The following is a 22,351-nucleotide window of genomic DNA, read 5'->3' as shown; positions in this document are numbered from 1 at the left end:
CTAATGCATGAAAGGCACTCTACCAACTGAGCTATATCCCCAGGAAGATTCCTTTTAAAGACATCATATAAATCTATAATTGACCATTTGATGGCTACCATGACCAAGCATTGAAGGTAGATTTTTGTTTTTATTCTAGACCTGTTTTAGAGAAAAATGATGTTAGAGCCCCCAAATCCTATAATTGAAAAGACCTTAGAAATCTAAGTACTTGAGTACAGCAGTTTATAATTATAATCTTTTTTGTAATTTTGAATCACATATATTTTCATGTCTAGTATGTGAAAAATATTTAATATGCCCAGCCAAGTTCTGAAAGTTTACTCATAATTATTGTTTTCTATTTAAATTTTTTTTTTTTTTTTTAGTTTTCAATGGATTATTTATTTATTTATATGTGGTGCTGGGGATCAAACCCAGAGCTTCACACATGCCAGGCCAGTGCTCTACCACTATCACAGACCTATTGTTTTCTATTTTTTATAAACTTTCTTATACCTTACTGTACTTTATGGGAGAATAAAAGCTAAAGTGCAACTCACAGATTTGGGGGTTTGCCTTACTGGTGGTTTCTAATAAATTGAGTAAAAGCAAGGTATCAGGGCTTGAAAAATAGAAGATGCTGAATCACTGAGTCAATCTTGCTGAGAAAACACCAGGAATACAAAGGTTGGAATGGGCATAATAACCCTCCAAGCTATTCCTCCCTACCAACTCTTCCCAACCAGAAACACAGGTTTATCTCATTCCAGAGACAAACAGAGGTCAACACATTAGAAGATAAGAATCAGGCCATATTCAGATAAGAAAGCCAGACAAGACCTGAGCTAAAGAACAAAATGTCCTCAATTTAAGTTTGAATTTGACAACTCTGCCTGTTTAACAGTTGCTAATAAAAGAGGAGGGGAAAAAAAGAGATCAAGTCCCTGTAAAGACCTAAGTAATTGGGAACATGAATAACCAAACAAACAAATAAAACTTAAATGAAAGGAAGGAAAATGTTACATCCTATGTTCTTTGTAAAGCTATCTGGCTCACATGTTAGCTGGATCATGGAATTATATATACCTGACCCTCTTCAACTTACATAAATGGCTCTTTTTTTATAGTTTTATTTAAATACTAAGATACATATAAAACTTGGTTTATTGGTCTATACAGAAACTGTATGTTTATTTTTAAAATCTTTGAAAGTGAAAAGTAGTTACAATTACACCTGAATACATACAACCCAGAAAAAGGTAGTACTGAGTTAGTTGTTGAAAATTGTTTAGACACAGTTAATAAATATGAAAAGTGTAACTATAGATTTTTGTTTGTTTAATCTGAATACTTTGCTGTTAATTATGTTCTATTTAGACTTTGGAAGTTCTTTGATGTCTTACTGTCACCTCATATTTTGTTAAATGCCATTGCTGTTGAATATCATATATGGTGTGCTGCTTAGGGTTAGTTGATTGTGTCTACTTTTCTTTTTTTAATATCTTTTTAGTTGTTGATGGACCTTTATTTTTATTTATTTGTATGTGGTGCTGAGGATCAAACCCAGTGCCTCATGCATGCTAGGCAAGCACTCTACTACTGAGCCAGAACTCCAGTCCCCTCCCATTGTGTCTACTTTTTAAAAAGTTTTTAATTAAATGTTTTTGTATTATAAAAAATTATAGTAGCTCCTTTTTATTAGTCCGAATGTTTTCAAGTCTTGAAATAAATCTTGATTAAGGGATTAAAAAAAAAACAGAAAATGGTTAAAAAAAAAGGAATAAAAAACGGCTTCTTTAGGATTTTTCTCTAAAATCCAAGTCAGTAATGGGAACATCTGAGATGGTTTCTGTGCAGATCCATTTATTTTATTGCATCAGCAGAAGCTGTTCAAATAATTGGAAAAGATGTCAACTTGCTTGACAGTTCTCCTGACTTAATCCACCCCCAAATCTTTTAGATGTTTTTTCTCCTACAGGTCTGGGTCAGAGTATTCTGTATCCCAACACACTTTTCTTATTTTTTAATAGTTAATCCATATTTTATCAAATGAAGGGCAACATTTTAACAACAGTTTAGAAAAACTGTTTATGTATCAATACGTTTTCTAAAATGTCTATATACTAAGCAAACATGTAGTAAATGTACTTCCACATGGTCCTCTAGGGCTGGTGGTGTAGCTCAGTGGTAGAACATTTGCCTAGCATGTATAAGACCCTGAGTTCAAACATAAAGATAGAAGAAAAAAAAAAAAAAAGAAAGGAAGGAAGGAAGGAAGGAAATGAAAAGAAAAGAAAAAGGGGAAAAAACAAAATGTCCTCTAATTATACCATGAGCCTTCTTTAAAAATACAGTTCTTCAGACTGGGGATGTAGCTCAGTGCTAGTCCTAGCATGCAGGAGGCCCTGGGTTTGATCATCACCAAATAAATAAATAAGGGCAATGACCATTTTATCATTTATGTTTCAGAAGCATTCTACAGCATGACCTAAAAAACAACAACCAACCAACAACAACAAACACTGTTTAAGTAGATTCAAATAACTCAGTATAAAGGATCTCCAGGGGGCTGGGGGCCATGGCAAACTCCTGTAATTGTAGCAACTTGGGAATCTGAGGCAGGAGAATCAGAAGTATAAGGCCAGCCTCAGCAATTTGGCAAGATGGTGTCTTAAAATGAAAAATAAAAGGGAGTGGGGCTGTAGCTCAGTGGTAAAGCATCCCTGGCTTTAATTCACTGATTAAAGTTCAATTATTATATAATAAAACTCTTCAATTACATATGTAACAGGTTAGAACTTGATGTACAAAATGCAATGTTTTCTGTTGTTGTCTTACTCAATTGTCCTATAAGAAAAACTTTTAATATAAACAAAGAAATTAGAAAAATTTCAGTAATAAAAAGAAAAATAAAGCTAATGTATAATTGAAAGAAAACAAAGCATTCATTTTTAAAAAAAAATATAGGCTATAACTCAGTGGTAGTGTGCTTGCCTAGCACGTGCCAAGCCCTGGGTTCAGGCCCTAGCATTGAGAAAAAGCAAAAAAAAAAAAAAAAAAAAAAATCAAATACACAAAAATATTAGCTAGGAACCCAGCTACTTGAGAGGTTGAGGCAGGAGGATCACAAGTTGGAGGTCAGTCTGGGAAACTTATGGAGATCCTATCTCAAAATAAAATTTAAAAAGGGATAGGGATATAGCTCAATGATAGAATGTTCCTGGTTTCAATCCCCGGGACCACAAAAATAAACACAAAACCAACACCAATTAGGGCTGGGATATAGCTTAGTGGTAAAGTGTTTGCCTAGCATGAATCAGGCCCTGGGTTCAAGCCCCAACGCTGGTGGGGAGATTATATAAATAAATAAATAAATAAATTTATTTATTTTAGTTTTTGATGGACCTTTATTTTTATTTATATATATAAAGTATACTTTAATGCTCACTACAGAATGATTTTATTTTAAGTATGAAACTAATGGATTCCAAAATTAATTTGCTTGTAGTATGTGAACATGTGCAGGTGGATTTTTCAGAGTATACCTTAGCTAAAGAACCAGAGGATGGGATTAGCATAACTCACAGACGTGGGCTTCTGGGTTCCAGCTGGTGGTCTCCATTTTTTTCTAGGTAATACAGCCTTCCTTTCAAATGGCACTGATATTCTTGATCGTGGAGGGAACTTTCCCTGGAATTTCACTCGCTGTATTTTAGAATCTTATTTAACCAAAATAAAACAACTTTAGTTTTGAATTTTTTTCTTACACCTTTACTATTGATACTTAAGTACAAACACATTTCATAACACAGTAAGTTTACTCAGGCCAGAGATATTTTATACACAGAGAATCACTGATGAAATATCTCTATGGTGGCTAGGATTGTGGTTCAGTGGTAGAGCACTCGCCGCCTACCATGCATGAGGCACTGGGTTCGATCCTCAACACCACATAAATGTAAAATAAAGATATTGTGTCCACCTAAAACTAAAAAAAAAGTACTTTTAAAAAATTAAAATAAAAAAAGAAATATCACTATGCATTCTCTGCATTTTTAAAGAAAATAAAACCATTTCCCCCAGAGTTTCTTTATAAATTTCGAGCAATGAATAACACTACTTATAAAAAGAGGAATCAATGTAAATATTTATAAAAACAATTTATAATTATAAAAGTAATTAAATGTAGTCACGACAGCTTGGGTTATCAGGCAACACTATTCCTATCTTATCATTGTTTGAAATATTCCTTTTAACATATTTGTCTTTGCCTCCATTAAAATTCATTCTTGTTTTCCTTTTCCTATATCAGAAATGTGGATGATGTATTTTCTCTCACCCTCTACTTATCTATTTTCAAACATTCTCAATCTAGCCTGATAGATGAACTCATTTTCCCTTTATGACTTTCCTCAATGTCAGCTTCTCTAGCACATTGGATGACATTTCCTCATCACAGGTGCCTCGGAGAGATTTTCTACTCCTTCTGATCCTTTCAGTCCAGAAATTTGATTATGGATAAATTCTCCTGCTCTTACTTTCACATCATCAGTTGAATTAGTCATTTTCTCTTGTTTAGTGTACACCCCACATGCATGCACATTTAGTATTTCATCACTTTGGCTAATTCTTGACACCATGACCAAAATTGTTCTCTCTACTTACCAGTACCATAAAATAACATCTGCTTCCTTTGGAGCTCACACTATTTTCAATTTGGTCCAAGATCCTAACTTCAGCTCCAATGTAGAGATGTAGAGTTCTCTTTGTAAGAGAATGCTTCTTCTTCTTTTTTTTTTTTTTTTTTTTTTTTTTTGGTGTGGTGCTAGAGATAGAACCCAGGCCCTGTGCACCTGTGCATGCTAGGCACATACTGTACCATTGTGCTACACCCCCAGGAATTCTAATTACCAGTCCATCCTCTCTATGTCTGGGGGGGAAAAATGTAAAAAACTTCATTACATTATTTCATGTCCGTCTGTGAACCTTCTCCCACTCTATCCCTTCCCATACAAATGTTAAACTTGGATTTGACCTCTCAAAGCTTCTGGAAGGTTCCTAAATTATAAGAAGAAAGGAGCTGAACCCCCCAGGATATCTTGAGCTACATATACAACTTCTCCAACACACTCACTGGTCACTACGTGATAACAAGGTGATTTCTCTCCTGTTCATACTGTGCATATTTTCTAAATGTCCATGTTCAATATATTTAATGGAATTCCTCCGCTAACATTGCCAGCTCTGTAACTCAATAAATTCAGTATATGAGACACGTAGAATAAATGCTTTTTAAAAAATATTAGACAAATAATGTGTTGACATCACACACAAAGCTGTGAAAACTCAGTCATTGGGACTATGAACCACAAAAGGATCATAAATGCTTTTTCCTTTTCATTGCTGGGATTAGAACCCAAGGAATGAATAGTAGGCAAGCACTCTGCCACTGAGCCACATCCCCAGCCCTATTTTGTATTTTATTTAGAGACAGGATCTCACTGAGATGCTTAGCAGCCTTGCCTTTGCTGAGGCTGACTTTTGTATTCGAGATCCTCCTGCCTCAGCCTCCCAAGTCACTGGGATTATAGAAGTGTGCCACGGCGCTGGCCATAAATGCTCTTTGATTGCATGGTAAATCATTCTTACCCTGGACCATCTTTCCAGCAGGTGGGGAGGCAGATGATTTTGCTCTGTATCTGAGCATATGATTGAATTCTTCCTGAATGACCTAAAATCCAATACAAGTGTCAAGGAAACCGCCAACTCAAATCTCTGCCCAACAAAACAGAATCACCTCAAAACTCACCTCAGGGGTCAAGTATTTGGCAATCAGATTCTCTAAAAAGGGCCTTTTCAAGATGGAATTAATAGATGGTCGATCCCGAGGAGAAACTTTAAAGAGCTGAGGGATCAAGGACCGCAGGTCACGAGAAAACCTGGGTGATATGGGGGCAAAATGCGCTTGACAAATCTTCAGAACCAGCTGGTGCAGGTTGCTGCCCTCGAACTGAAAGGACAAGGGTAACAATGTCAGAGAAGAGTCATCTTGTGTTAAAGTAATAAATATCCCGAGAAACAAAAATAATGGTTTTTATTTATTTTTCATGGTGCTGGGGATAGAACCCAGCACCTCAAGCGTGCTAGGCAAGCCCTCAGGACCCCCAGCCCTTTTTATTCTTTTTTTTTTTTTTTTTTTGGTGTGGGGGGATTGGGGATTGAACTCAGGGGCATTTCACCACTGAGCCACATCCCCAGCTCTATTTTGTATTTTATTTAGAAACAGGGTCTCACTGAGTTGCTTAGCACTTTGCTAAATTGCAGAGGCTGGCTTTCAATCCTCCTGCCTCAACCTCCCAAGCTGCTGGGATTACAGGTGTGTACCACTGTGCCCAGCTAGTTTTAATTTCTGAGGTTTAGTTTGTTTGGGTTTGGTATTGAGAATTGAACTCAGGTCCTATGCATGCTGAGCATGCACTCTACCACTGAGCTATGTACCAGCCCCTATTTTAACTTTTTAACTAAAAAAGTTTTCTTTAAATTTTTTCTTATTCTAAAATTAATATTTGCTCATAAAAAATGGAAAGGGGGCTGGGGTTATGGCTCAGTGGCAGAGCGCTTGCCTAGCACATGTGAGGCACTGGGTTTGATCCTTAGCATCATATAAAAAAGTAAGCTAATAAAATAAAGTATAAAAAGTTTTTTAAAAAAAGATAGGAGCTAAGCATAGTAGCGCACACACATAATGCCAGTGGCTCGGGAGGCTGAGGCAGGAGGATCACGAATTCAAAGCCAGTTGCTGAAATTTGGCAAGGCCCCTAAGCAAGTTAGTGTGACTCTGTCTCAAAATAATATAGACATTATAAGAGCTGGGGATGTGGCTTGATGGTTAAGCACCCTGGATTCAATCCCTTTTACCAAAAAACAAAAACAAAACAAAACAAAAAAGTGAAAAGGCATAGGAAATCATAATTAGTCAAGCAAATAGGTATAATTTCTCCACCTAGAGGTGTATTTCCTTCTAGTCGTTCCAAAAACAATGTTTATTTTACAGAGTTGAGGTCATACTGATACGAAATTTTACTTCTTGCTTTTTAAAAATTAATATAATACCAACATTCCCTTGTCTCCTCAAAAACTCATCATAAATTAGAAAATCTTCTACCATGTGAACACCTCAGCTATTTATACATCACCATAGAGTTCAACATTGTGGTGTGCTGATGAAGGTACAGATTTTGGTTAGACAATCAGCGTGTGACCTTTGACAAATACGATAACGACAATGGCTGCCTAGGAGTTGACAGTAGGCCATTCTTAGAAAAGCCTGCCTTCAATGCTGGCCCTCAACTGATGTCTGGGAACTACTCGATTTGAGAATTCCCACTATTCCTGGAAACTTAAGAGTGGTTTTCTTTGCCTAAGCTATTTGTGTAAATGATATAGTTTATGTTGAACATCTGGTTTATTTCTGGAGTCTAGAAATTTGGTGTATATCAAGGAGAGATGGCATCTATGTGACCAGTCTCCAGTGAAATCCAGGGTACTGGGTACCTAATGTGCCAATACGATTCAGTAAATTAAATTAGCTATCAAAGGAGAGTTTAAACCACTCATCATGATAATGACTGAGAAACCTGGCACAGAAAAGTAAATTTACAGCTATAGAGTTTACAATCATGCAGCTTCACGAGCTTGTGGGTAAGTAAAGATTATGAAAAGACTTGTATGGACGCATTTCCCAGGTCCACCTTTAATGTGCCTTACAGTGTAGACTGGAAGTTCCACTCATATAACTAGATTAATTGTACTGACTGTAATGGTCAATTATATATGGATTCTATGGTAAACAGGCTGTCTGGAAGTATCTTTTAAGAAAAAGACAGTGTTGGAATAACGGGTTCTCCTGCATCCATATGGATGGCAGCTATGGACCAGATTTAAGTAACAGCAACTAAGGGCCAGTTCTCTATGAGGGATCATGCCCTGAGTCTTAGCACTGCTCTCCTCTTCATCTATCTGTGTCTCTCAGCTTTGCCACAATATTAATGTTTGTGCTCCTCTGACCTTAAGGGTCTGCAGGGAGAGAGAGAGAGAAAGAGAGAGAGAGAGAGAGAGAGAGAGAGAGAGAGAGCGCGAGCAGCGCTCACCCATTTTGTTGAGGAGAAGCTATTCAAATGAGGCAAGGGGTCAGGTTTCAGGGGGCTGAGTCTATCTTCATGATGTCCACTGTCAGCAGGTTGACTGACATTTGGGTAGGCCACACCCAAGGGCTCAGTAAGAGAAGGGGACACACACAAGGCACTTCCATGGAACATTCTATCCTAAACAGGGCATAGAGTAATATTGCAAAGGAACAGGTGAGCATAGCTTCACCCATGGGGCTGTAGGAAGCCACGCCTAGGCACAAAGACACAGTCACTGGAACCCTAGAAGAGTGGGGCAGTCTAGCAGCATGGGTGCCTGACGCCACATCGCCCAGCAGGGGAGTTAACTCAGTCGCGTGCAAGGTTGGTCTCCCACACTAATGAGCTTCCCTTGTAGATAATATTCCACACTACCTGTAACTTGTTGCTGGAGTACTTGGTACCTCCTGGGTGACAACTGGAAGAAGACTCTTTGAAGCTCAGGCCTGGTTTCCTACAGACTCTGTCCCATGTGCCTTTTCCTTTGGTACACACACACACACACACACACACACACACATGCACACATAGGTGGGTATATATGTGTGTGTGTATATGTATGTACATTCATACACAACTTATTTTTAATGAGTATATAACTATCCTCCAACTTGGACTATATGTAAAAATAGTTTGCTTGCTGGCATTTTGAGACTGGGTCTATGTTGCCCAGGCTAGTCTCAAACTCCTAGGCTCAAATCTTCCTCCTGCATCAGCCTTCTTAGTAACTAGGACCACAGGCAAATTCCACTATGCCCAGCTATCCATATAATTTTTAAGAATCTAGGGACTGGGGTTGTGGCTCAGCGGTAGAGCGCTCACCTAGCACATGTGGGGCACTGGGTTCGATCCTCAGCACCACATAAAAATAAAATAAAGGTATTGTGTCCAACTACAACTAAAACAAAATATATATTTTTTAAAAAATCTAATGAAACCAAATGTTAACCTTTTTCTCTCAGAAGTTAATTTCATTTACATCATTTCAATAGTTCAACACAAATTTGATGATTAACATACTTACTGGATGCTTGAGTGTGCAGAGCTCATATAAGACACAGCCAAGGGACCAAATATCCCTAGGAAAGACAAGAGTTTACATGCCAAGAAAATATTCATGATTTTTACTAAAAGCTCTCACCCTTACAGTGCCTTGCATATATGCAGCTCTGTTTTTATCAGTTTTTACAAAAGCTTTGAGATACAGTATCAATTCTAAGAAGTAAAATAAAAACTATTGTAATTAGTCAGAATCCCATCAGGCAAAAGGTATACAAACTTAGCTACAATGAGATGGCTCAATGTTCACTTCAACTTCATGTGTCCAAAGAAAACGTGTCGTGGAGTTTTTGGCAATTTGGAAGAGAGAGGCAGTAGTCAAATATGGATTTGTCTTTACTCAAAAGATGAAATATGGTTGATTTTGAAGGGTATATTCTACTCAAAGCTCTTGATAGAACTAAAGTCATAGTAAGTGATGAACATAGCATCTGGCTAGGACCCAAGCTTTGCTTTTCACCAACTTTGCACTTATTTTATTTTTTATAATGTTCAGGTTCAAATCCAGGGCCTCAGGAATGTCGGACAGGTGCTGCACCACTGAGCTGCAACCCCAGCCCCTGTTGGTAAATGTTGATATGTGATCGGTTTAAGAAGGAACTATGTTATAGAATAAAAAGCAAAATTAAATCTGAAAGTGAAAAGAATATATAATGAAATGTCAAGGGGGTTGTCAAAGAGCCAAAACTAGGATTCATTAAAGAGAGGTAGAAGCTAGTCAGGGGAGGTGGCAAAAGCTTGAAATCTTAGTGACTTCAGAGGCTAAGGCAGGAGGATCGCAAGTTTGAGGCTAGCCCCAGCAACTTAGTGAGACCCTGTCTCAAAATAAAAAATGAAAAGGGATAGGGATGAAGCAGTAGATCACCTCTGGGTTCAATCCATGTGGTGAAGCGGGGGAGGGTTGGCTGTGGGTGTAGCTCAGTAGCACAGCATGTACTGAGCATGTGTAGAGGCCCAAGGGTTCAATCCCCAGCACCAATCCTCCCAACTACAACAACCAAAAAAAAAGAACTCCCATGGTTTAGGGCATGTAACAAATCTTGTGATTTCTTTTTCCTGTTTAAAAATAGAGATAAACAGATAAATAGACAGGAGTCAGATACACAGAGGTAAATATTTCCACTATTACTAATAACTCTGTGTGTGTGTGTGTGTGTGTGTGTGTGTGTGTGTGTAACAAGTGAGACAAAGAGAGACTTATACCAAAGCTTTAAATAAAATAGAGAATGGGCACGGAATTGGCAGGAAACAAATCTGAAATATTTTCTAGAGTTTCAAGAAACTCAAAGACCCTTTCTCACCACACAGATTTTGTGTTTATGAGGTATTCCTTGGGCCCCAAACTTCTCTTCTGTTTCCAAAGCACCCTCTGTGGCAAGTGTGCTAATGTCACCAGCCTGCAGGACTCAGGACAGTAAGGGAGCTGCCTGGGGGCTGGGCGGGGCCATTGGCATGTTGTGCCATCCTCTGTGTGGTGAGGGCCATGGTGATCCAGGGGCTGGTTCACAGATCTAAAGGGGCCAGTGGCCACCCAGATAATTAAAATCTTCCAATTTTCAGAAAAACCAAATCTGCATGTTTTAAAGTCTCTCAATATTTCAATGTTGACTCAAACTCTTAAGAAGCAGTAGGAGGAAACAAAACCACGTCCGGGACAATCTTTACCAGGCAGTGCGAAGCTCTGCTCCCCACTCCCTACCTTCCACCAGGCATGACCCTACCTGCAGCACTGTACAACCTGCAGCCAAACTCTCTGAGGCCAGACATCAAAGCAAACTGACAACCAACACCTAGTAGGACGTATAACTCAGTGGTAAAATGGACAAGGGCAGGACCTTGGATTAGATTCTCAGCCTCAAACACAACAAGCACAAAAAATGTCTACTATTTTATTATGCAGAGAAATGTCTAGTATTCTTTGTATACAGTTCTATCTTCTAGGCTTTGCCTTCCATTTGTTTCTTTCAAAGCCCAATAAATACCCACTGGCATTTTCTTAAACAAATGAGACAATTAACCCCCAATGGGAACTTGGTCTTGCTTCTAGTCCAGCTGGTCCAGTGGCAGCAGCTTTGAAAAATGAATTTTTTTCTTTCTCTTACCTGGAGGTAAAAACTACACCTTCATCTTTTATTGCCGTATGCACTGGCAAAGGACAAAATTACAATTTGGCTTAAAGATATTAATTAGGTTTCTTTTTTATTCTAAAATCAGATAACACTTCATTTCACAAAATAGGATGAGTACAAGATAAATAAAATAGGACTAGGTAATTACTCAGGGTACAGCGTGAGCTTTGCATACTCAAGGCCCTAAAGTGCAATCCCATCATCATAACACCAAAAAAAAAAAAAGTAAATAAAATACAAAGATGGACACCCCAGTGACTGCAATTTCCAATGTTATTCTCCATATCACTTGTATTTTTAAATGAAGAAGAATGAATTTATTCTAAATAAGTTTGAAAGATCCAGGGAACACTAGTCAGAAAGTCACTGGGAATTCCATTTCCCACCTGGAGAAAATGAAATTACAAAAGTACCAGAAGAGAGAGGAGATTAGAGCTTTAGTTTCTGGAATCTTAATTCATTATCATTCATCAGATTTTACTGACACTTTCAAACCAACAGCCAGCAACTCACGTTTTATTGTTGTACGGTTTACTCTGACAGATCTCTGGGGACAGGTAGTAAGGTGTTCCAACACAAGTCCGGGCAAGTTCCATGGAACTAGTAAATTATATTAAATAAAAGTAGTGTGGTTGATTATTGGAGTAAGAAAGGTTTAAGATATAGACATGTGAGAAAAGGTATAAAAATGAATCACAAAATTTGATACTTACACACATTAGAAGAAAGCAAAACACCATACTTTGGTAATAGAGTAATAAAATTAGTAAATTTTTAAACTTATAATTCACCCCCTCCCCAAGTTTACATTGTGTATGTGTGTGTGTATGTGTGTGTTTGTGTGTGTGTGTATGTATCTTTTTAAACCATATCCTGGGGCTGGGGATGTGGCTCAGTGGTAGAGCACTTGCCTAGCATGCACAAGGCCCTAGGTTTCATCCCTAGTACAGAAAAAAATAAAAAAATTAGGTACATGGTTATGTCACATGTTATTTAATTGTATAATTTCCCAAATATTATTAAATTATTATTTAAATTATTTCAAATTTCAAAAAAATTGACATCTTTAAATCTCTTGATATATATTACCACCAAGTGGTCTTCCAAAAGAGTTCACCAGTACATTTCCCTCGCAAGTGTAAACCTGCCTGTTTCACCCAGTTCTTACTAGTTTGATGCCTGTGACAGTCAAGTCTCACATTTGATAAACTTGGACCATACAATACAACACCACCACCATCATTCAATGATGCCACAGTTAATCTTGGGAATTTTAATTACTGATATCTGAATGGATTTAATGCATATATATAAAGTTACCTAAAATTATTTAGACAACCATGTTCTTAGTAGTTTCCTTGGTTAGAAAGAAAAATGATTTTTAAAAGCACTTACTTATTCAGGACTCTTGCTATACCAAAGTCCCCAAGTTTTGCAACCATTCCATTCTTGCTAAGGAAAATGTTCTAAAAATGGGAAAATGTTACACTGTTTGAGATATTTCAAGAAAAGACAAGACTCATACTATCTGAGCCTTCTCTCTGAGCTGTTACCTGTGATTTTATGTCCCTGTGTAATATCTTCCTGTCGTGAATATGTTTTAGTCCAAGAGAAATCTGTACAAACCAACCCAGGATCTGTGGAGGCAAACATAATACGCAACTATTGGCTAGCCTGAGAGCCATTGAAATGCCCTCATTATAACACGTAAAGAGAGAGAAATAATATTTTTGTGTGTGTGTTTATAGGAGAGGAGCTAATAAATATTATCTTATCATATTGTTTTTCTCTTTCAGCTAGAAACATAGAGGCCCAGAAAGGGAATCCAAACATCATTGGTATCATAGGAATTCCACAACAGAAGAAGACAAATGAGCAGGGGAGGGAAGCCCTGAGTTCAATCCCCAGCAATGAAATAAATAAATAAATAAATAAATAAAACAAAAAACTCAACTATATTTTAGTCATAATTTTATCTTAGTTGGCCATGAGCCTCTTTATTAAAATGTGTTCTGTTCTTATAGAGATTTATTTAAATTATTCTAAAATTTCACTGGTTCTCTGCCAAATTATATAGAAAGAAGAAAATAATAAAAGAAAAATGGCTAAATTCCAGACGTTAAGATTCCGTGGTCATTTTAGTTCTTTCCCAACAAAAGAAAATGTAATTCAAAATTTTGTCCTGAAAAGCATTTTTATAAAATGTGCCCAAATAATACCTAGATAAGAAGAAAGGAGGACTTCCATAAATACAGAATTAAATATATAATGTAAATGAGTGTGGGAAGAATGCATGATTAAATTTACAGAGATTGAAGGTAATGACTTAAAATATTCAACATTCAAAATATTCATACGTTCAAAATTTTCAACTTTAGGAAAAAATTACATGGGCATGATGCTCTTAAATGCTAAAATAGAATAAAGAAACAAATGGCCAAAAGAAAAATGATGGGCCATTCCTGTATACTGCTTGAGACAATGGCCTTGCCCATCAGCCACACAAGCCCTAATTTAGATTCCCCTCCACACACGCATACTTGTGTCCTTTATGAATACAACTCCCAGGAGGGTCCCAAAGGAGGCTTGACATATAGAAGAAAAATGTATTTGTACAAAGAGAAAATGGGAACTGAGGCCATTATTCTTCACCTTTTCCCCTAACCAATAAAACTAGGGTTGGAGGCTTAGCTCAGTGGTAGAACACTTGTCTAGTATGCACAAGTTTGATTCCTAGCACCACAAAAGAAAAAAATATATAAATTAAAAACTAATGAAACTGAATAGGCATTGTTAAGAAGATCCCCTATCTCCCTTAGAAAAGTGGGAAGCTACTTTAAGAGACTACATGGTAAAAGAAAAGAGAGTAAAACTATGAATATGAACATTTAAAATGGCTAACGAATATCAACATCAACGTTCATACTTTTTTTTAAACCATAAAGTCTTGTCTTAGAGGCATCCTACATAGATCATTCAAAGAGATTGTCTTCTCTTTAATTCTCAAAAAGAGATTCAATTTCAGTTCAATTATAAACATGTTCTGGGACTAAATCTACTAAGAATATGCATCCACTATTTTGAATTTCTCTAGCAAAAGCCATGCTTCATATAAACATGGTCTGCTATTTATTTTCTTTATTTTTATGTGGTGCCTGGAATCGAACCCAATGTCTCATGCATGTTAGGCAAGCGCACTATCGTTGAACCACAACCCCAGCCCAGATACGCTACTCTGACTTTATATGTTTAATACCCTCACACACACATATAAATTAAAAGCCAAATTAGAAATGCTCTTTACCTGATCTTCACTAAATAGCACTCCCCGCTGCCTGAGGATCCTTTTTGCAAGATCCCCTCCATCACAATATTCCATTACGATAAATAATCTGCTGTTTTCTGTAAAAAAGGTCATCATTTGGTGCTAGAAAATGTTAGATATTCAACAGTAATTTGAATTACTTCAAATTCTAGAAGGTGGAGAAATATAACAGAAAAAGGCAGAATACAATTTAAAACTCTGGCTGTGAGACTTTTCTCAGCAGAAGGTATTCAAATGATCAACAAATATATGAAAAAATGTTCATCATATCTAGCAATTAGAGAAATGCAAATCAAAACTACTCTTAAGATTTCATCTCACTTAAAATCAGCATACTACAGAGCCAAATCAATGTTTATAGTAGCACAAATCACAATAGCTAAACTGTGGAACCAACCTAGATACCCTTCAATAGATGAATGGATAAAGAAACTGTGGTACATATACACAATGGAATATTACTCAGCATTAAGAAAGAATAAAATTATGACATTTGTTGGTAAATGGATGGAAATGGAGACTATCATGCTGAGTGAAATAAGCCAATCCCAAAAAACCAAAAGCTAAATGTTTTCTCTGATATGTGGATGCTGATCAACAATGGGGTTTCGGGGAAAGAATGGAGGAACTTTGGACTGGACAGAGGGGAGGGAGAGAAAGGGAGAGGACATGGGGGTAGGAAATATGGTAGAATGAGAAGGTCATCATAACTCTAGGTACATGTGTGATTGCACAAATGGTGCAACTCTACATGGTGTATGACCAGAGAAATGAAAAGTTGTGCTCCATTTGTGTACAATAAATTGAAGTGCATTCTGCTGTCATGTATAATCAATTAGAACAAATTTAAAAAGAAGTACAACTAATAAGCCAAACAAAACAAAACTAAACTAAACTTTTGGCTGTGAAATCAAGATGGTCTGAATTATTTTTGTTTGTTCATTTGTTTAGTTCTGGGGATTAAATGCACAAACATTCCACCACTGAGCTACATCCCCAGACCTTTTTATTTTATTTTGAGTTAGGGTTTTTCGAAGTTAGTGAGGCTGGTCTTGAACTTGTGATCCTCCTGTCCCAGCCTCTCCAGTTGCTGGGATTACAGATGTGCACCACCATGCCCAGCCAGACTGCGTTCTAATCTCACTTCACCACTTGTATTTCTTAGCTCTGTGACTCTGGGTAAATTGATTTCTCTGTGCCTTATTAACTCATCTGTGAAATGGAAATTATAGAATAGAAACTTCCTCTTAAGGTTGTTGGAAGGATTTAAATGAGTTAATACCAGATGCTTAGAACAACACACTCAATAAGAGGTCAATATATGATAATATTATTATCTACTATAATTCCATAAGAGATTAGAAATCTGCTGTAAAAATAGCAGCTGTGAGTCTTTCCCAACATTCCAGGAAGAATTAATAGCCCCTTCTTGAATTTGGATACAAACTTGTATTTATATAAAATTGTCCAATCATACTGTTGACACAACAGAAACTGTGACTGACCTCTGCCTAACCTACTCCCTAGACCGCTGAATGCTCACCATTGCTGTTGGCCACCCAAGGTCACCACCAGTGGCTCCTGGGCTGTCAAGGACATCCAAGTCCCTGTGCTCCCGCCAATCAAACTGATTCTCACCAAGACAGATACAATATAAAAAAGATGTGATTATTTCTATAAAAGCATCTTTGAATGATTTTGGAGGAATTCATGAGCTGCTAAAAAAAAATTAAGATGTTGACCTCAATGTTGGATGGGACAGGTAAAATAAAATGGGAAAAGCTCTAAAAGGATTGTGGACCCAGATTACATGCAAATTCTTTCTTATTGCATGTTAAAGAAAGGAAACTCAAGATTCCAGATGAGGGATATAGGTTATATAAGGAATAAGAAAAAACCAGGTCTTTGCCTTACATCAAAAGGTTAGTAAATTATTTTAAAATATATTTCTTGGTCTACATGTTTGTATCCCACAAAATCTGTGTTGAAATCCTAACCCCCAAGGTAATAGTATTAAGAGGTAGGGCTTACAGGAGGTGGTCAGGCCATGAGGGTGGCACCCACATGAATGTGACGAGTGCCCTTATAAAAGAGGCCCAAGGGAGAACTCTCCCCTTCCACCATATTGAGGACACAGAAAGAAGTTACCATCTATGAACCAGAAAGTGAACTGTCTTCAGACCCTGATATTGCCGATACCTTGATCTTAGACTTGATCTTGGCCTAGAGAACTGTCAGCAATACAAGTCTGTTTGAAAACTACCTAATATTTTGTTATAGTGGACAGAAGAGTCTAAGACATATCATTTCCTAATTTAATTTTTTCATTAGCCAGCCCACCAGCCGGGATCTTGTTAGGAAGGAGAAAAAAAAAAAAAGGCTTTTACTAACTTGTTGGTTTCTCTTACTAGTTTGTGGGCTCTCTGAAGACAAAGCCCACATATTATTCTTTTGTATTCCTTGTATCCATGTAATTAGCACATGAAAGAGACGTCTGACCCACAAAAATTAAGAGATACATCAGGGAACCCAAAGAGAGAAGGACATAGAGACAGTTAATAAACGGGTACTGTTTTGGGCCATGAAATGTATGGTTCCTGGTTATGTGACAATAGTAAAAATATACAACAGTGCAGGAATTTTTGTGTGTTTTGTTCACTGATTGATCTCCAAGACCTAGAACTTGCCTAGAGATAGTTAATGAGTTACGCCATTCCTCAGTATATACCCAAAGGACTTAAAATCAGCATACTATAGTGACACAGCCACATCAATATTTATAGCAGCTAAAGTCACAATAGCCAAGCTATGGAACCAACCTAGGTGCCCTTCAATAGATGAATGGCATATATACACAATGGACTATTATTCAGCTATAAAGAAGAATGAAATTATGGCATTTACCAGTAAATAGATGGAGGTGGAGACTATCATGCTAAGTGCAATAATCCAATCCCAAAAAACAAGGCTGAATGTTCTCTCGGATATGTGGATGCTAACACACAATAAGTGGGCAGTAGTGAGGTGGGATAGAAGTTCACTGGATTAGACAAAGGGGAATGAAGGGAAGAGAGGGAGATTGGGAATGGAGGAGACAGTGGAATGAATCAGACATAACTTTCCTATGTTCATATATGAATACACCTCCAGTGTCACTCCACATCATGTGCAACCACAAAAATGGGAAGTTATACTCCATGTATGTATGATACGTAAAAATACACTCTACTGTCATGTACCTAAAAAGAACAAATAAAAAATAAAAAATGTAAAAGGAAAGTTAATGAATATTTATTGGTGGAATTTAAATACAGTTAAATTAGTCTTAGGAAAACATCAGTACACATTCTTCTTAAGTTAATTCAAACCCATAAAAACCTCATATTTTTCATAGGCAAACATTAGAGCCACGGATCTAATGTTCAGAGATAAGCTGTCTTAGGGTAAACAAAGCCTGCTTTCACACACTCTCTCAGTCAGGGGCAACAAGGACCTCTGAAGCTTTTGAAAAAGTTTGATGTGTCTAGTATCAACAATCTGCCAAGCAAACTCATAGGCATTCTAATAGCTCCCGTTTTCCCCAGCACAGAGATGCTCTACTTAACAAAACAAAATGGAAAAAAAAAAAGTCCTAAGGAAATTTAAATTAACACTAGAAACAAACTCAGTAGAGATTATTTATAGTGTAAGAATGACCTTGGTTTTGTAACAGTATTGTAAACTTAAAAATACATTTTGCATGGGGTAAAGATATACTGTGGTCTATTGAAAAGGTCCAGTTCATTTGCTTATTCAGCAAATACATATTGAGCAACTACTACATGCCACATGCTGAGGAACAAAGGAGTGAGCAAAAAAGACAGAAGCCCCCCAGATTCGTTAAGTTTTCTGTCTGCATTCTGTGTGTGTACAGTGCTAGGGATCAAACCCAGGGCTCCATACAGGCTAAGCAAGTGCTCTACCACTGAGCTTCAGCCCCAGCTCCCCAATGCTGTCTGAAGGAAAACAAATGCTAAATAAATCTGTAATTCTGTATATGTAGATATGCATACATAAGTAAAAAAAAAGTGCTGTGGAAGATCAGCAAAGGGTTATAGTTTGACTTATGAGTTCAGGGAAGTCCTAGGGATGAACAGGAGTGACCTACATAAAGAGAGTCACAATAATAACAAAAAAAAAATTAGGAAGAGAAAGATGGTCTTATGGAGTTGTTAGGAATCAATGCACAGGAATGCAGGAGACTTTATACATTGGCTGTCCTTCATAGTTGTTCAGGACTAGGGTGTAGCTCAGTGGAAGAACATTTGCCTATCACGTTTGAGGCCCTAGTGCAACCCTCAGGACTATAAAAAAAAATTCACTGCCTGCCCCCATGTACTGCTTTGTTCCCAGGAAGTCTTCAGAAAAATCCCAGAGATCCTTTATACACCCATAGTTAAAGGACCAGATGCACAGAAGTACTTTGAATCCAGGGTTTAATCAGGAAGGAGCACAGTACCCTACACAGAATTAAAAACTCAAGAAAGAGTGGGTGTATTTATTCATTAATTTTTTTTAACCACTGGATTATGCTTGACAATATCTAGGTTAACCCTTTGGTTCCTTCAACTACTTACACACAAATTAAAATAGCCCAGTACTGGGGGCTGGGCTGAGGACCATCCCAACCTTGATAAACTGTGGGCATATATGGCCCTGCCACAGCCTATAAACACCTGACACACCCTATATTGGTGTACTGTCTCTCTCTTCCCATTTTAATGTAAACTTCATGAGGACAGGGGTTTTGTGTTTTGTATACTGCTGTATTCCTGATATATGGAATTAAGCTTAAGTAAGCATTCAGTTAATGGATACTAACTGAATAAATAGTCTTTGACCAGGACTCTAATTTTTCTTTTTAACCTTTGTAAGAGTTATGGATGGAGGCAGAATAGATAAATTCAAGCTGTGCAGGGGAGGGAATTCCTTCCTCAAAGTTCTTCCCCTCTAATGGGCAGTTCACTTGGCTGTCTTCTGGCTGTTTGCTGACTCTCTATGAAAGGATTACACAGCCCTGTTGCCATGGGACACTCAGGGCCTCCTGAAAGCAGAGTATACCCCCTTACACACACATCCTAGTGAGCATGATAGTGTGGTGCTCCGTGTCTCCCTCTTTCCACTTGCTAAGAAAAGAGTATGCTCTATCTAGATTGTCCCTTCAGCCCGGAACCCAAAGTTCAGACCACAGCCTACCCACAGCCAGCACATTATGTGAGTGATAAACAGGTGTTTATAGCATGGGCTATGGAAACTCGGGAGTTGTTACTGCTGCAAACCTAATATGCCAATCATCGACTACGTTGGGGAGTGAGATTAAGATGAGAGGGGAAGACTTAATAAAACAGAAGAAAGCTGTCTACAGAAACCCACTAGAATATAACATCTCAAACTGCAATTTAAGTAAATGGGAAAATGAGTCCATTTATAAAAATTAATGTATACACAAGCCTCAGGAACAACTTTAATAAGTCAACATGTGCATACTTAAGAATATTAGAAAAACCTCACCTTGAAATGAACTAAAGAAGGTTACAATGTTGGGATGTTTCATCTTGGCCAAAAGAATCACTTCTTTCTTTGAAGCTTCTTTGTCTTGGATAGGCATCTAAATTATATTAAGAGACAAGAAAACAAGAGTTATCTGTGAAGGTAACTTACTTTCAGGAGTATGCTTCTGTTGTAGGGACAGAGGCAAGGCACCGAAGATAGCAGGAAACAGTTTTATTTGGCTGCAGCCAGGTTCAGAGGGCACAGTTTTTGCTGTAATCAATTAATCCCCTGAGCCCCAAGTTCAGGGAGTTTCAAGTTTTATACCTAGCATGTAAGGGGAGGGGCTCAGAAGTTCACAGTCTGCAGAAGTTCACATAAAAGCAGCTTTTTCTTTCACTGTTCTGGGCAAGTTAACTCTCCAAGGACAACACCTGAGAAGGGGAGAGCTTCTTCTCCCCTTTCTTTCCTCCCCCTGCCAGCTGTGACCATGGAGCCCAATTGTAACTATCTAAAAAAATGTAGACATCTCTGTGAAACCCCAGCTCAAGGCCAGAGGCCTTGTTTGCACATTTCTTCAAAGTACTATACTGGATATGTTTGTGAAAAAGTAATAAGGGGGTGTTCAGCACCTGGAGTGCTGGTATCTTCCCGGCCAGTGGCCAAGTAAATAGGGCGACATGAAAATAGGAAGTTTATCTACATTGGACTCTTCCGCAGAGACTCTTTTGCTGACAGTCCCAAAATCAGGCATGGTGAAGAGGGCTTTTCTGTGGAGAAAGGGGGTGCCACTTCGCTTCCTGTTCACTCCCACCTAAAATTCCCTAGGATGCGCTGGGAATGTAGCTCAGTGGTATAGCACATGCTAAGTACGTATGAGGCCCTGGGTTCAAACCCCAGCACCAAAATTAATGAATTACATTAAATTCCTAAGATGAAATTGGTTTTTAATGTCACTTCTAAAACCCATCTCTTAGGTAGAGAAGATGCCATCTCTAGAATTAGTAAAGTGTTCCATATTTAATCAACATTTGTCAATGGGAACCATAATCAAGAAAATAAATACTGCTGGTGCAATTTTACTGTATTAAAAGTCAGAAGCCAGGGGTGGTGAACCACACCTTTAGTCCCAGGTACTGGGCAGGCTGAGGCAGGAGAATCACTTGAACCCAGGATTTTGAGATCAGTCTGAGCAATATAATGAGAACCTGTTTCAAAAATAAGTAAGTAAAAGTTGTCCCCCTCCCCATCTATTTCTATTTTTTAAAAAGACAAAACACCCTGATAAAAAAACAGCAAAGCAGCACGGCCTGATGGCACTGCCTGCAGAGCACCCCCTGGGTTCAATCCCTAGTGACTCTCTCTTTCTCTCTCTCTCTCTCTCTCTCTCTCTCTCACACACACACACACACACACACACACACACACACCAAAAAAAAAAGAAAAGAAAAAGGAGAAGACAAAAACAGCAAAGCAACATACACAAAAAAGAAAGAAAATAAAGGAATTAAATTATGATCAATAAATAGGAAAAATAGGGGCTGGGACTGTAGCTCAGTGGCAGAGCACTTGACTATGCATGTGTGAAGCCCTGGGTTTGATCCTTAGCACCACATAAAAATAAATAAAATAAAGGCATTCTGTCCACCTACATCTACAAAAAAAAATTTAAAGTAGGAAAAAATACATCATTCAGTAATCAAAGGAATAAAAGCTAAAACAAAATTGGCAAAGATGAAAAGAATGTTAACAAACACTATGGGCTAAAAACCCAGCAAAATAGACATTCATATTTCTGGTAAAAGTCCATACATTGGTAAAATCTTTCTGGTAAAAGTCCATACATTGATAAAATTACATAATATGAAATTTAAAACTATTCCTATTTTTTAATAATTCTAGAAAAATTTCCAAAGAAAAGAATAAAAAAAAGCCAGGGCCACAGATGAAGAAGAAATGGTGGAAATTCATTTGGAAAATCAAATGGGGGTGGGGAGAACTGCCTCGATACAGGCTAATCAGTGGATTATAATAATAGTGGAGGGTTGAAATGTAGTTTCAAAAGTGGACAATTTCTGTTCTTACATCTGTTTATAAAGAAAATCATAATGTCTTGAAATCACTCTTATGTACATAGATGA

At 37.6% G+C, this 22,351-nt stretch overlaps 1 protein-coding gene across 2 annotated transcripts in view; it reads right to left on the bottom strand.

The window, feature by feature from the left end:
- The window catches only part of Nek5 (NIMA related kinase 5), a 52,551-nt gene that overhangs the window by 27,293 nt on the left and 2,907 nt on the right, over window positions 1-22,351 (bottom strand). The window contains exons 2-10 of one of the 2 annotated variants that reach the window (XM_077792443.1): window positions 20,232-20,328; window positions 14,661-14,758; window positions 12,910-12,993; window positions 12,752-12,822; window positions 11,870-11,956; window positions 9,193-9,247; window positions 5,792-5,992; window positions 5,632-5,713; window positions 3,568-3,701 (exon numbers count right to left, since the gene is read on the bottom strand). In XM_077792443.1, the coding sequence (XP_077648569.1) occupies window positions 3,568-3,701; window positions 5,632-5,713; window positions 5,792-5,992; window positions 9,193-9,247; window positions 11,870-11,956; window positions 12,752-12,822; window positions 12,910-12,993; window positions 14,661-14,758; window positions 20,232-20,328 (909 nt within the window). Of the gene's footprint in view, window positions 1-3,567; window positions 3,702-5,631; window positions 5,714-5,787; window positions 5,993-9,192; window positions 9,248-11,869; window positions 11,957-12,751; window positions 12,823-12,909; window positions 12,994-14,660; window positions 14,759-20,231; window positions 20,329-22,351 lie in introns of both variants that reach the window. The other variant, XM_026381851.2, reaches the window with a different exon arrangement.

This window comes from Urocitellus parryii, chromosome 2 (genome assembly GCF_045843805.1).
Source record: "Urocitellus parryii isolate mUroPar1 chromosome 2, mUroPar1.hap1, whole genome shotgun sequence".
NCBI lineage: Eukaryota > Metazoa > Chordata > Mammalia > Rodentia > Sciuridae > Urocitellus > Urocitellus parryii.
This window is presented reverse-complemented; position numbering and strand designations above follow the sequence as displayed.